Genomic DNA, 16,385 nt, shown 5'->3' with positions numbered 1-16,385 from the left:
ACAGTTAATTCAATTTATTTCAAATTTAGATTCTCATTCACATTTTGAGCACAGAAAAAATGATTTTTACTGCTCATCGATGAATGCGTGGGAAAATAGAAAGATGGCTGAAAGGTAGGAAAACGTATGTGGAATAAAAAGGCAGAAGGGAGCGCTGCCTGTCATCACTCTAAGCACTCTGTCACTTAGCCTCTCATCCTCTCAATGGGCACCGCCAGCTCTGGCCACTGCATGGAGAGAGAAATGCTCGGAGGGAGAGCTGCACATTCGGACATGTGGAAGTTGTCATCCAATGTTGACCCCTTCTTTTTTTCTACATTTTTTTTCTCGTTTCACATCCTCCCTACCCCCTTGGCCAAATCCTTTTTTTAAATTTTTACTTTACATTTGATCAGTTTTCTTGATTCGACCCACAGTCGTGTAATGAAAACCTTCTTGAATGCTTGTTTTTGCAGTCAGCCCTTGTTTTTATTACGAGTTAAATCTGCACCATATGCCTTTGCAGTGCGATTTAACAGTCCTGCAGTGTCTTATTGCTGTTTACTATCAATGCTGTGCACTAAATAATAACAATAAATTCCTTCCAAATAATGTAGCCTTTTGGGACTTAAGACTGTGTGGTGAGCAAACTCCCCCAGCAGCTGTTAATTAATATTTAGAGAGTCTTGTTAAAATTTTAATAGAGAGATTCCAAACATATGATTTGGGTGTATCCGACCTGCATGATGCCAACACACACAGAGACAGAGAGGGAAAGAAAAGAAAAATGTTGTATTTTTTTTTGGACTGCTTGATATCCAGCCCCCATCCAATTACACTGCATTATATGCATGGGAGTCTGCTTGCAAACCTCGGTATGTGCATTTCTGAGTGGGTATATTAGCAATTTTGCTAATCCTCTACATGAACTGTATCTCCCCTCCATTTTGTTAATAGGTTTTAGCAGCACCCTGTGTGCTCACACCGTACCGAGCTTCTGATTGTGCATCCAAACTGTCTTCTTCATCGTGTGTGTGTGTGTGGGTGTGCACGTTTGTGTCTCTGGGTGCAAAAGCTGATATCAAAGGAAGCAAACTCACTTGTTGACAGGAACCGCTATGGCCTGAAGGTAGAGCCACTGGCTGCAGTAATGCAGGTAAAGCCTCGCAAACCACATCAAAGTTAGGAGCAGCATAATGAGGCCGAGCTGCTGAACGGAGTCATGCCAGCTCCCATTCAGGTGTTGTTGATGTTGTTGCCGCAGCAACGGCAGGCCCAGCTCGGACAGCAGCATGCAGAGGGCGATGCGGACTCGGTCGGTGAGGGGTGGAGGACTCGGTCCAGTTGGGGCTGACCTGTTTTTAGATACACACAATAGTTTTAGATTTTCCTTGTCATTGAAAAAAATACTCATTCAAGTGGGAAAGTTACTTTTAAGATTTTTTAATTGAACTTTAAAGCAGATTTTTAATTCATGCAAAATTAAAAAAAAAAAAAAAAACAGCCCAAATGCTTCAATGTCATGGCAGTTAATAAAATATCATGTTGTTCCATCAAATACCATAAAGATTTGAGTTTTTTTTGTTAAAATACAGACAAAATCTGGTGTGTAATCATGTATACAGCTGTGCAATTTGTCTTTTTTCCTCCCTTTCCGTTTCTTTCATACACACACGGCTATGTTGACAAGCAAACTGATAGCAATCCCTTCCAGCGGTGCTCAGCTTCCCTTTCCACCTCTGCCTCCTCTGTGCCGCCCTTTGTCAAGCCTGCTCAACAATTCCCTTTCATACAGAGGGCACAGATGGAGCAGTGTGAAGCAAGAGAAGGAAAGGAAAAGAGAAAGGAACAGAAAGAGGAAAAGAAAGTCTTAAAATAAATCTAAACAGTTTGGCTCTGGACGACAACCATATTAATACAGGTGGACGATGACAGCCTGTACCTAGTAGTAGGTGTTAGATGATTCCTCGTACTATACAGTTCTGGTTAGCATCATGATGTGACTCAAGGCGAATGCCTGTGGACATCTCACCACTGCGTCCCACAGCACAGTTGGAATTCACTTTGTAGTGTGTATCTAGGGAAAACGGTACACTGCCTAAAGATGAAAAACAGAATCCAGTGCATTGTTTCCCCCCCTACCACGGTTGCCAAATAATTGGGCTAGACTCGCATCAAAATGAGGCGCTGCATTTTATTTCCTGATTTTATTGTAGCTAAAATATCAAGCTGTACGCATCTGCGGAGGGAAAAAAGCAGAGGTAATTCTGTACGAGGCGAGCACGCTCTCTGAAGTGTTAAATTACCTGAAGTTAAAGTTCCTCAGAGCATGCTTACAAGAGCGGTAGCAGCGTACAATTCATGTGGGAGCAGTCAAGATTCATTCAGCAAATGCTGAGTCAAAACTTTTTGGCTGATAAATATTCATAGCTTGGCTGACATAAACTCGAGCAGAGAGGATAAACATATGTCATAAATGCTAGTTAGTTATAAGTCAGCAGTTTGCTTAATTTAAAACAACAGGGTTGTCAGTTTGTATTGTAGACTATACATTAAAAAGTTTTTTACCTAATTTTGTTGTCTTTTCAGTGTGTCAAGCTATAAAACAATACTGTCTAATTAAAATGATTTTGAAAGTACAAAAGACGATTTTACTTTGAAACCCAGATCTATTTCCTGTTCTCCGACTTTTTGCCACAACATTGATATGTCAACGGACTGGAAATTTAACTCTTGCGCTCTTGCGTGAAGCTTGCATTGCAGAGAGACACACATCAAACAAAGACTTGACTGAGATGATGCAAACATTCTAATTAATTAATAAAGGTTCTATTTTTTGTGTCAACGCAATGAAGACACAGTGGAATGTAGATGCATCACAGACAGGTCAGTAAATCATCCTTTAGACCAGGGTTGGGCAACTCCAGGCCTTCAAGGGCCACATTCCAGCGTGTTTTCCAACATACCCAGCTCTGGCATGTTCTAATTGGCTGGACACACCTGAACCAAGTAATCAGTCATGAGTAGGGCTTAGATATCCGGAAACCATGCAGACACAGCGGTCCTTGAGGCCTGGAGTTGCCTATCCCTGCTTTAGACTGACCACAATAAAAGGCCACTCTGAAATGGGTTGTTTTGTTTTATTGGGGGAGTCTGGTGACTCAGAAAACTGATCAGTATCTGGTGTGACCACCATTTTTCTCTTCCGGGGTAACACATCCCTTTTTCGATAGAGTTGATCAGGTTGTCGAGTGGGTCATGGAGGTGGCATATGGCAAAGCACAGAGATACCATGACCATATCCTGAGGCCCATTGTTTTGAAAGAACATCACCTCATGTTGCAGCACGATAATCTATGGCCCCATGTTTCAAGGACCTGGACTCATTTATTGGAAGCTGAAAACATCCCAGTTCATGCACGGCCAGCATCATCACAAGATGTGTCACCCATTGAGCATGTTTGGAATGCTCTGGATTGGTGTTCCAGTTCCTGCCAATAACCAGCAACTTCGCCCAGCCATTGAAGAGGAGTGGACCAACATTCCACAGACAACATTCAACAATCTGATCAACTCTATGCCAGAGAGATGTGTTGCACTGCATGAGGCAAGTGGTGGTCACTCACACTGGATATTAGTTTTACCCCAATAAAACAAAACTGCAAGTTTCAGAGTGGCCTTTATTATGGGCACTCTATGGCACACCTGTGCAATAACCATGTTGTCTAATCAGTATATTGATGTGGCACACCTGTGCAATAATCATTTTTTCCAATCGGCATCTTTATATGGCACACCTATGCAATAATCATGTTGTCTAATCAGTACATTGATATGGCACACCTGTGCAATAATCATTTTTTCTAATCAGTATATTGATATGGCACACCTGCGCAATAATCATGTTGTCTAATCAGTACATTGATATGGCACACCTGTGCAATAATCATTTTTTCTAATCAGTATATTGATGGGGCACACCTGCGCAATAATCATGTTGTCTAATCAGTACATTGATATGGCACACCTGTGCAATAACTATGTTGTCTAATCAGTATATTGATGTGGCACACCTGTGCAATAATCTTTTTTTTCTCATAGGCATCTTAGTATGGCACACCTATGCAATAATCATGTAGTCTAATCAGTACATTGATATGGCACACCTGTGCAATAATCATGTAGTCTAATCAGTATATTGATATGGCACACCTGCGCAATAATCATGTTTTTTCTAATCAGTACATTGATATGGCACACCTGCGCTATAATCATGTTGTCTAATCAGTACATTGATATGGCACACCTGTGCAATAACTATGTTGTCTAATCAGTATATTGATGTGGCACACCTGTGCAATAATCTTTTTTTTTCTCATCGGCATCTTAGTATGGCACACCTATGCAATAATCATGTAGTCTAATCAGTACATTGATATGGCACACCTGTGCAATAATCATGTAGTCTAATCAGTACATTGATATGGCACACCTGTGCAATAATCATGTTGTCTAATCAGTATATTGATATGGCACACCTGCGCAATAATCATGCTGTCTAATCAGTATATTGATATGGCACACCTGTGAAATAATCATGTTTTCTAATCAGCCTATCTATATGTGACGGATTATTTCAGCAAAAGTGAAGTGTTCACTATCACAGATTTAGACAGATTTGTTAAAAAAAAAATAAGTCAAACCATTATTTTGTGTTTGTAGACAATCTTACAGATCCTTGAGTTCTCATGACAAATGGGAGCAAAAACACAAGTGTTGCGTTTATGTTTTTGTTCAATATGTCTTTAAGCTTTCTTTACCTCTTCTACCTCATGAACAGCATTAAAACTGCATCCTGCATGACTAGTATAACCAAAGAACAGAGAAAAAAACTGTCATAGACACAGGCAAAATGCTGCCCTGTCAACTGGGATTGAATGGGAACGGCAAATCCATCCTGACGTCCATCTTTCATGTAATGAAGATATTGATGATGCATGAAAGATGAATATTTTTAGAAGCCTTCAAGTGGTAGCCCCTTCTAAAGGAAGCTGGTAACGTGATGTGAAATCTGTTATCTCCGCTGCACTGATTTTATTACGGCAGCTTCAATTACAAACGTGCAACGCAGAAGAAGAGGGAAAAAAAATTGTGAGCAGCAGATTTGAGATTTTTATTATGCAAAACCAACATAAGCAGCGGAGGGATGAAACTAACATTTGGACGGGCATGTACCGGCATAATATTGTTTTAACTGCAGCTGCTTCAATAAAATCAAAGCTAGGAGCCCCCCTTGTATTGTCTTTGTTTTTAAATTTTTGGTAGTTCATTCCCATGTCATCAAAGCACATTGCAAAAGGACTCATCATTCTTTCTGAAGCTCTGCAGCGTGTGCCAAAGCCTGTAAATCAGATTTAACTAGCGTGTGTCTTTCAACCTCCATTCTGAAACATCTCCTGGACTGCTTTTCCCAGGCTGTGTGCCTTAATATTGGATGACAAGACCACAACAGGAGCGGTGCCAACAAAAATAGCACAAAACGTTGATGAGAAATATTAAACCTTTGTTTAAATGGCAGTGGGTAACGGGAGGCGGAAGGGTGGAGGAGGTTTTGCACGGTACAGCAGAGTGCTATCTTCTGAATAGACATTTTAAAACGAGAAGACTCTGGAGTACAGGTAACCTGAAGCTCTGCTCTGGTCTAATGGTAAACCCCACAGTGTCAGGGCTATTAGAGCGCTCAATTTATCCCTTTGTTTTGAGATTAAGATATTTTTGGGGTATCTTTTATTTTCTTTCAGACCACTGGCGTTATGAACAGCTTTTCCCATTCCCCTAAAACCCTGCTCTCTAAGTACTAGCTTCTCCCTGACAAAACTCTTTCATTTTCTGTGCACGATATGGACATCCATCTTTGCAAAAGTTCGAATGTTGTTTGTTTTCAGGAGCAAAATGCAGACACAATGCCGAGGCCAGTTCTAGGATGACGTCACGTAATGGGCGGAAACCACAAGGAGAGAAAGGCGGAGCCTCAGAGATTAAGTTGTCTTACTTTTGGGTAGGAAAAAAGGCTCACGAAATAACTTGTGTTTCATTCAAAAATGTGTTCTTTGGTGTGCCAAAGGTGGATATAGTTTACTCTGAAAGGCTTAGAATAGCATGATATAGACACTTTAGAATGGCATAAAAATTAATTTGTAAAATAAACCAAGGCCAAAAGTTTTTACTTGCTCTGCCATTTCAGTGAGGAACTCCAAATAGTTGACTTAAAAAAAAAAAAAGTTTTTACTCCATCCAATATGCTGCATTTTTTGGCCGTCATCTGGATTTTCAGCAGCTATCAACACCAAAAGCAGCATTGAGGTTATTCAGACAGAAACTTGTTTGTTTTACAAATAAAAACTTAAAAAAAGGCAAGAAATTAGTAACAAACAAACTGTTTGTCATTAGTGAGTCAGTGCTGGCTAAACATATGAATTCACTCAACAAACTTTAAAATCTAACAACCTGCAGAGAACGTTTGGAACTTTTTTTTTATTAGTGCCCTTCATTTTATTTAAGTTGTGCACCATGATGGAAGATCCATTCCTTAAATAGTCTTGTCTGAGTAAGCAAATAATTTGCAGCAGATGCAGCACGGGAAGAGCACCGCTGTCCCTTTTCCTGTGAAGGAAATGAAGAAACTTTAAATGCTGCAAACATTAAATTTGAAAAAAATGTCTGCAAAGTTTACACCTGATTTAACCACAAAATTCTTTAAAATGTAAAGAGGTTGGAAATTTTGAAGGACAACAGCTATGAGTTCCCTTATTCCAAATCACAAGTGTATGAATAAAAACAGTCATGCTGCAAGCAATAACCTGAAAATAATCATAATAATAATCTAAAATTTTAAGCTTAGCTGCTACGGAAAATTTTAGCTGTTAATTTATTGTTTTATTCAAAATAACAGAATTGAATCGTCTGGCTTATAAGCAGAAAGAAATAAAAACAGTATAGTGTGTAATTATAGTTACTGGTTTTGCTTGTACTTTCATATGTTTCAGTCAATAAAATTCAAATTTAACATAGTCAGGTTCAACAGGTAGGATTTTGTTCTACTTTATGTGAAGTTTTACGGACAAAAAAAGGAGGCCTGCACCTGCAAAATTTGACAGTTTCCAACTTTTTCTTCAATTGCACACCTTGATTTTATTTTTGTATGTTAAGTTTTGTCTATTCACACAATCAGCCACCTGCATCAGGATTCTTTCTGCAAGTAATCCCAGACCCACATTATTAGGAAGAGCACATTTCCTTATTTTTAAGTCCATATCAGACTCCAATGCACACTTTGTCCTCCTCATACCCCATATAATAGCTTAGCCCCATGCACGAGGTAGCAGTTTCATTACCGAACCACATGTGGTGCTTTTATGGAGCCCCTGACTTTGCATGAGAGGGAATTAAAGCATGGAAATAGCAGGTCCCATAGCAGGCAATAAAAAAGGGTGGAAACATTTCAAAATTCTGATGCACTTGGGATCAACAAATACTTTGGGACTTCCCAAGCAGTTGTTACACAAACACCTATACAACAACCTCTTTAGAAATGAAGAACAGGTTGTTGTTCTCTTAGTAAACCCGAGTGAGGCAGCAGAGAAAAATGCAGGAATCCTGATGCCAGCAGATCCATGACGCATTAAATGATTAGAGCTGGACAAATAATACATCTTAAAACTATCCATTTATCACTTTGTGAGGCGTTTAGGGAGGTGTGCTGCGTGGGCTGAGGATGGGCCTCCTGAGAGTTGCATCAGTATTTAAATGAATTTCACTCCTCTGACCTTGCCTCATAACTGCAGGACATTGTCACCAGAGAGACAGACAGAGGATGGATTGAGAAAGATGGGAGAGAAAATTAGAGGCAGAAAAGAGTAAGTGAGATAAAGATGGAATTAACAGGAGGGAATGAGAGGGAGAAAGGGAATAATTATAAGTTGGGCAAAGTTGCGTGTGTCGCAGACAATAGGGAAGGACACAAAATAGCAGTTTTTCCTGCCAGCATGAGGTCAGAAAGTCAATTTTCTGTGTTTTTCTTAAAGATCATAATAAACTTTGATACGTTTTACAATGTTTTCACAAATTTAAGGTATAATTTCTTATGTTGTCTTGCAAATGTGTCAGTGTTTCAGTTAGGCATGCTTTAATTGAAACCCGTGGGGCTTACATAAATGCTGATAACATCAAGCTATATAAACAAATCATAGTGTGTGCATCAAACTCCTGCCTGTAAAACTTCTATTTGTCCCTGCATGTTTTGTGCAGCAGGTTTTTTTCCTGGAAAGTCATTGGTTGATTTGTTTTTCGTCAAAGATTTAAGGCTTTAAAAAGTGCCCAAACCACACACAATCCCTCATATGTTCTTACATATAGTTCCTGTCACTTTTATCTTTCTCACATCTCCCCTCATTTCTCACGAGTCAGTGGAAATACATTTATTTGACCCAGACAGCCAATGGAACGGCTTTCATCGACACCCACATCACCTCAGATTAGCCAATCGCATAGCAGCGTTAGCCTGTCAGGGAGCTGACAGCTCCCATTTCCATAAAGAAGACAGCATGTTGGTTTCATGCGTGTGTGTGTGTGTGTGTGTGTGCGTGAGATCTGATGTGACCCAGGACCTGTCTGGCTAAAAAAAAAAAAAAAAAAAACCCTGACATGTGCACCCGGGCAGAGGTAGCCAGGGGCCTCTCTTTCACACATGCACGCACAAAATTGTGCATGCACGCGGGCAGACGCGTTGCTGCTCCCTTAACACAGGAAAGGGCTGCAGAAAGCACAGAGGTGACCAGCGCCGCCGTCTCCACCCACCTCTCCTACCGCTCTTACATCAGAATTGATTGACCCCTGCTCTGAGTTGTGATTTGGAGCAGCAGTTTGCCGAGGATTGACAGCATGGAGCTAGTTATTATTTCAGGTGCTTTTTCTGTCTTTCTTTCCAATTTGCGAATAAGACACAAGAGAAGATGAGCCACTCCAGACAGAGAATCTGCTCACTTAACTGCTAATTTTATGCTGTAGCATGAATACAGTTTCAACCAGATGGAGGGCGCAGGATGATAGAGACTATGAGACACACACTGAGAGAGCTCTGATAGGCTCGGTCGGGAAAAAAAAATGGGTAGAGAGGAACGCTGGTCCCCAACGAGGCGAGCTAACTGGGGGGAAATTAGGTCAGTGTGTTCCCTGTGACTTCACAACGAAGAACAAGCTGTGTGCGTGTGTATGTTTTTTTGCGGGTGCACCTTGTGTGTCGCATTCCACAACTGCAACAGCAGGCCCCTGATTTTTCTACACATTTTTTTTTTCTCCGTCACAAACATAATAAACAATGTGAACTCGAGGCAGAATTTGATAAAAGTCTCCTCCCGTCACGTCTTTAATCCAGCAAAACTTCCTTTTTTTTTTGCTGGGAATCACAGAGACAGAAAACAAAGATGTAACTAATCGCAGAATCATAATCAGCCACAGATTGGGTGGAAAGAGTTGAATAAAGGTTAGGAAAAGTCTATCCCCTGGTGTGCCACAACCTTATAACTTTTGGGACGAACAGAGTCGGCTGCCGTTTGTCCTCTGGAGGATGAGGATGTTCCTTTTTCTACCTTCCAACCCAGCTTTCACTGGGTGTCTTTTCATGTCTCCAGATCAGGACAAGTCACACATACTATAATTGATATGAGATTTAGGGGGTATATTTTAGTGTAATTAGAATCTTCATAATTGGACTAATTAGATCTAATTGCCATGTGAGAATGACTTTGATTAAAAGAGTTTTTTCTTCTCAAATGAGAGTAGAAAAAATAGTTTGGTGACATTGGCACAACGCTAAAAACGAGAAGATGCACGGTTGTTTGAGGTTAAAGAAAAGTTTTTGTGTTCAGGATCTACAAACATGAACATTTGTATATAAACGCTTTCAGTTTGGACATATTTTCTCTTTTAATTGCTTTAATTGGTTTAATTGCACTGTTTTACATATGTAAAAAAAAGCACTTCAGAGGTCTATAATGAACGTTCAAAAATAAATTCAGCATTTGAAAATCAGTTTAAGGTATTAACAAAATAATAAGTAAAACTGTCTTACAAGTTGATTTTAGAAATTAAAAAAATATGCAAACATGAACTTTTTTGTTTCAAATTAAGAGGAAAAATTGCATTACTTAATAAAATGCATCAATTTTACAATAAAATATATTTTATTCAACTAAAATTGTAATTGACTGACTATATTTTCATGCATAGAAAGTTTGGAACATGTAGCTAAAGTGCAAAAATAGCATTTGCATTTACTTCTGCACATTTATTCTAATTTGGTGAGCTTTTATAACGATGCACTGAGTTAAAGTGTGATTCTGAAGCCATCTGAATCGAATTTTCCCATATCTATGTGTTTACTTAATAATGCATGAGCCTCTGATTTGCACATTTGTGTCCCTGTAAAAATATCAATGAGCTAAGTCTCTTGCAGCTCAATAGATGGCAGTAATATCCCTCAATCACCACACCATGAATTCTCTTTGCACCTCAGATCCATACATGCGCAAATGTGTGTGTGCTATAATACTGGATACATAAACACAAACGTGCATGCACACGTGAGATATTTCTCTAAATTGTAGTTAAAAACTGAAAAAAATGGAACAATACATCATTTTTGTGTGGATCTCAGCGAGTCTGAAGGAAAGCTGGAGAACCTTGGAGCAATTCAAGCAGCACAGTAGGAGAGACTGATGAAGGTGTGAGTCTGAAACTACCACTGTCTTTCTAATAGTCTGATTAGGTGAGAGAGGGGGAAAAAAGAGGCCTTTAGCTCTGAATGTGAGCGCTTGTGAAGATGAAACCAACAGGAGCAACCGAGGAGCCAAAGCTGCAACTTAGGCGCCTCTGTATCTAAAACGTATAGAATCGTTTCATCTGTTGGAGCCAGGAAACCACTCATATAAGGTAACAGTGGAAACCATTTAATCGAGTACTTTTGTGCGCAAGTTCTGTCTTCTTTGTCTTCATTTGTTGGCATAAATCACTTGAAAATGTTCAAAAGATGTCTCCGATCGTGTTGAATCTGTGACCAGGAGCTATAAATGACAAACTCCCAGCAATGAGGAAACATTGGTACTTCTAAAATCTCCAGGGACAGCCCACTTTGTGTCTCGCTTGCTGATTCCGAGGGCCTCTCTGTGATTCTTTCACCCCCCAAGTGTAGCAATGAGGCTGGTGATCCCCACCCCATGATTTAGTTCAAATACCACATCAAAAACAAAGACCTGTGCTTTTCTTTTTATTTATTTATTTTTTTTAAATAATTTGCTTTAAGCAATACTTCATAAGTAGAGCTGTGTGGTTTAGCTTTAAGGTGTTTGCATTTCTCTTTTTTTCTTATTTATATTATTATTTACATTTTTAAAATATTTTTCTTGATGTGATTTAATGTATTTTGCAGATTAAGACAGTATGACCAATAGTATTTTTTTTTAAATTACATTTTTCTTCATTTTGTGGTGCAAAACTTTATCCTTTATCCTGTAAAAAAATAAAACTCAATAAAAACTTTGTGTTGGTTGATGACATGCTTTTTTAAATTTACGACGTGTGTCTGAGTGTGTGCTGAGACTTACTGTAGAGAGAACGTATACTCCTCTATCTCTTCTGCAGAGAGGGTTTCCGTTGAAGTCTGCGTCTTGTGTTTGCCTGCCTGCCGAGGCGGTGCGCTTCTGCCGCTCATGCTGGGGCCACAGCTATTTGTCTTCTTGATTGGCTTCTTCTGTGAGGAGCAGAAATCGGGGAGAACACATACGGATGTCATTTGTAATCAAAGCAGGAAACAGGCCTCGAAATTTATCTTGGGGGATGCACGCCGTGACAGCGACAGTGTGTGTGGCGCTCTGGAGCTTCTCCCTATATCTCACCCGCACCTCAATTGACATGAGACAAGAATGAGGGCAAAATCGCATACGGCACGCCATCCTTCAACGTGAGTTCATTCGGGAAACGGGCGCACATTGATGGTGGCGTTAAATATGTGACATTGGAGCAGCTGGCACTGCTTTCCTCGTGCGAGTCGTTTACCGTCATAAACACAGTCAAATGGAGTTAGGAAGTGGAGTTTGAAATTTTTCACCAAGGTACTTGGGAGCAGATTATTATTTGTTAAGCCGCCAACATGTTAACGGTTTGCTTTCCCAGGCCCTGTCAGCCTGCCTGTGTTGCCCTTGGGTGGGCTTAGTGCCTTCCTGCTTGAAGTTGTGAAATACACACTGATGTATGTTAATGAGATCCAACGCTGAAACAAGCAACCCCTCTTTCTCCTCTTCCCCTTCTCTCATTCCACCTTTCTCTGTCTAATTTCTTTCTTTCATCTTTTCCTCCCCACCAATTCCAGCGCCGTCTCTGCGATAAACCAGCTAAAGGAAGTAATAAATGGGTAGAGTCACATAAAAGCTCCATTTGTTTTCATAGAGCAATCTTTGCCAAAGCGAACTTGGATTTCAAAGTGATGATCACAATAAAAAGAAAAAAAAAAGGCGAGAAAGAAAACAGAGAGAGGAGATATATAAACCGCAATGTCTTAGTGTCTCCTCGCAATAAATTTAGTGCAATACCTTAAGAGTAGATTCTATATAACACAGGATTCCTGCCCTGTGGGCAAGAGGTCGCCTGGAGAAAATTCATTTTAATTAGGCCTGCACTGCAGGTTGAAGGGCTGAAATCTGATCCCTAGTGCTCCCAGGCTGGGGCAGGTTGGAGATCACTCCACTTAATCATTAGACAACTGGGTTCCACACCACGACATTTGACAGAGTTAGCAAGCTTTTCAAAGACAGTGGGAAGAAATAAAGACGCGGTCTACAGAGGCGGCAGAAAAATAAAACCTCACATCAGAGAAGTCATTTTTTTTAGTCACAGTTAAATTATGTTCTGAAGAACTACACCACCTGAAAGCAGGTTATCTTCTAACTATCTTAACAATAGCAACAACAAAAGATAGTAGAGGAGACACAACGGCAAGGGTGGACCGGAAGATCAGCATAAAAAGTCCTTTTACAAATACCTCTTTAAAGTGTGGCAGGTGGGCTTTGATTCATTTACTGTAAGTCTACGATACTACAGGAAGAGGCGGGTTTCAACAACTTTTCAGAAAAAGAAAAGAAAGGATGCCCGGTTTGCTGATTTCACAGAACTGGAGCTGCTTGTCAGGAAGATCAAAACTAGCTTTGAAGGCTGAAAAATACCTGTAAGTCTGAAATGTGTTTTGACAAATCTCAGATAATAAGGTGTATGCAGGGCGGAGAGGGCGAGACAGGAGGTAAGAAAAGAGGAGGGGGGTTAGGATGTGGGGAACACCAACCCTGAATTGACTGTAGTACCTTGCAGTGGTTCCCACCCTCTGCGCCCTCTCTGGACGGATCACTCCTCCCCTCGCTACTCCCAGAGAGAGGGTCAGTTTTTCCTGCATCCAGAAAATGACATGGATGTCCAAACAGATACAAAGTGGATTACGAGTCATTAACAGCGAAGGCAGAAAGCAATAAATACTTAACATTAAAAAAAAGGAAACTAACAAATTTGGCCAAAAAAATAAATAACTCCTCCCATCACTTTATTACAAATTAAATAAGCTACTTTAATATAAAACGTGTTTTTGGTGTGTGTGTTTTTTTATTTTCTTGTAGCATTTATGTGAATATGGGAGAAATATTTAACAAAAATTAAGATTAAAATTGGGTTTCTGAGTATTTCTTTATTCGAATCACTGTGAATCAGATGCTAAAAAAACACAGTTGCAAAAAAGCTCTTCATTCTAAAGTATCCACTCAGAAAAATAGATCTCTCTTCATTTTCCTCATCTGGCTCAAAACTTTACGGCTGGATAGCACACTGTTTTTATCACACCGCTAATATTAGCTTGTAAGCTAGCAGGAGGGCATGTAAACAAAGGGATGATGGGAAATGAGGAAAAGGCTTAAACCGCATAAACAGAAGTATGTGGCACATTTTTAATGAACTCCTGCAGAAACTATATCTAGAAAACATTTTTTTTTCTATTATTTTTGATAAAAATGACATCATCATAATTAAAAGACCGCTGCTTTTCCAATAGATCAAAAGATGATTGGAGAAGCCCCACCCCCACTATATACAACTTGACGTAACCATATATAGGCAACAAACATTTCTTAAAGATTTTTGTGTCTTTATATTATTTTTAAATAATAAAAAAATATTTATTGTAACGAATAGTTTTACTGCAAGTCATTAAAAAAAGCTGTTTGTTGCAATCAGCACTAAAGCTTTGCACCTTCAACAAATTGATGTCCTATTTGTTATTTGAGCTAACACAAAAAAAACCATCAAGAATTGGAGTTGGAATACATCCCCTCATTCTTCTCCTTTTTGTAAATTACTTTGATGTGTTTTTCTATCCTAATTTTTTTCCTTGACTGTCTCCCTCCTTTTTTTTTTTTTTTTTTTCATGCTGTAATTTAAATGGTAAGCCGCCAGATGTGTGTCTCATGCTTGAAGAGTCAAAGATCTGCATTATTTAGCATATTAACATTCACAGAATTTAAAAAAGGGCTCCTGCTTTGCCTGGAGGTTGCAATTAAGTAAACCTTAGCTTGATACATGTAAAAGTCTCACGATGTGAAACTTTCTCCCCCTGTGGAACCAATCACATCTATATAATACATATGGAAAACTCAGGAAAGATATAATTTTCCTCTTGCCATGGGATTAAATATATCAGTAGTAATAACTTAAATACAGCCTGCATATAAAAAAAATAAAAAAAAATCTCTCTGACAGCCAAAGACTACATGCAAATAGGAGAAGAAGAAATAAGTCCTATTTTTAGAAAAGTCTGAAAGCAAATGTCACACAAATTTGACTGTTATTGATCAACAATTAAATATTTTAGGTGGTGGCTGCTCACTTTTATTTAATCTGTCAATGGTTATATCATCTTTGGAAAATGTAATATAAAAGAAAAAAAATACATTTAAAAGTAGCATATTGTAACAATAATTTTAAGACACCTGTTAACTCAATTATTAGTCTATTTTTTGGCATTTATGTGCATTTTTTTAAAAGACTGAGCAATAATACACAACCTAACCGCCACACATCTCCAGATCTGTTTGCAACCCCGTAAACGTGTAAACATGGACCCCTCATGGATTAGACTGTACACACACAAACACACACACATGCTCATTACACAAGACCCCACTTGCTTATGGTCAGACGCTGCTCAGAACCTGTGCGGAGGCAGCATCGACAGCTTTGACAGCTAAGGGCTATGTCCATGAACTTGGAATGCTAGATCTGCCACAACATCAGCCTCTCTGGGCACCCAAGGCCAACAACAAACTCCTTGTTATCCCCCGTGCGCTCTGAGCCGCGTTACGACCAGCGCACAACCTCAGCCAGTCCGCAAAACTGCAACAAAGCACCCACACACGGAGAGAAACGCATATCAATGCAGATCCTTCCATATATGCACACTTTTCCAGGGGAGAAATTTAAGAGTGTACCTCATGAATGCATAACTCACCCTGCCTCTTTTCTTTCCTACTTACACACCAAGTCAGCTCGAGTGAAAAGAAAAGCCCGAAGGCTGCACCACCACTGAGACCCCATCACTGTGTTTGCGGTGAGATTGAACCAGACTGTGATGCTGGTTCTTGCTCACCTAGGCCCCTAATTGCTTAGAAATTGAGGGTTAGCAACTCACAGATTACCCCTGAGTCCACGACAGGATCTTGAGCTAAAGTCGCAATAAAACTGAGAGAAAACTGGGCCGTTTCAAACAAGTTTTATTTCTCATTCGCTGTTGAATTCGAATGACATTAAACAATTATTCATACACCCAAAATCTTTATTTTTTCAAAAACCTGTTTATTCGACCTGACATTGATGTTGAATCTCACAGTTTGGTACGTTTGTCGATAAAAATCTAAAGTTGACCTCTTTAGCTGTCTGTGACTGCTTCCCTACCCCTCTGACTCCTCCCCTACTGCTCCAATTGATTCCATTTTAAACTGTAGTAGTGTCCAAAAGTGTTTTTAAAGGAGAAACCATAGCAACTTAGGGCCAAGTATCCATCCGCCAGTGGGGTGATCCAAGTTGTGCTTGTGGGCGGAGGAGAAACGCAATTCTTCACGTGGGTGTTTACATTTCAGTGTTTTACGACTCAATGTGACATTTGAATTAGTTTTTGCATGACTTTCTAAAGTTATAAAACCGATTTTGTTAAGTATTTTCCAAGCCTTGGCAGCTACACGCTAACGTAGATGACCGGCGACCTTTGATGACATCATCAAGCAGTAGTAACATCCAAATCGGAAGACAAAAGGCTATGTCTG

The 16,385-nt window shown here is 39.6% G+C and overlaps 1 protein-coding gene across 1 annotated transcript in view; it reads right to left on the bottom strand.

Moving 5' to 3' along the window:
• The window catches only part of ofcc1 (orofacial cleft 1 candidate 1), a 79,157-nt gene that overhangs the window by 29,350 nt on the left and 33,422 nt on the right, over positions 1-16,385 (bottom strand). Inside the window, exons 15-17 of the mRNA XM_036217419.1 lie at positions 13,389-13,471; positions 11,640-11,785; positions 1,080-1,334 (exon numbers count right to left, since the gene is read on the bottom strand). Of these exons, the coding sequence (XP_036073312.1) occupies positions 1,080-1,334; positions 11,640-11,785; positions 13,389-13,471 (484 nt within the window). The remainder of the gene's footprint in view (positions 1-1,079; positions 1,335-11,639; positions 11,786-13,388; positions 13,472-16,385) is intronic.

This window comes from Oryzias melastigma, linkage group LG20, assembly GCF_002922805.2.
Source record: "Oryzias melastigma strain HK-1 linkage group LG20, ASM292280v2, whole genome shotgun sequence".
Lineage (NCBI taxonomy): Eukaryota > Metazoa > Chordata > Actinopteri > Beloniformes > Adrianichthyidae > Oryzias > Oryzias melastigma.
This window is presented reverse-complemented; position numbering and strand designations above follow the sequence as displayed.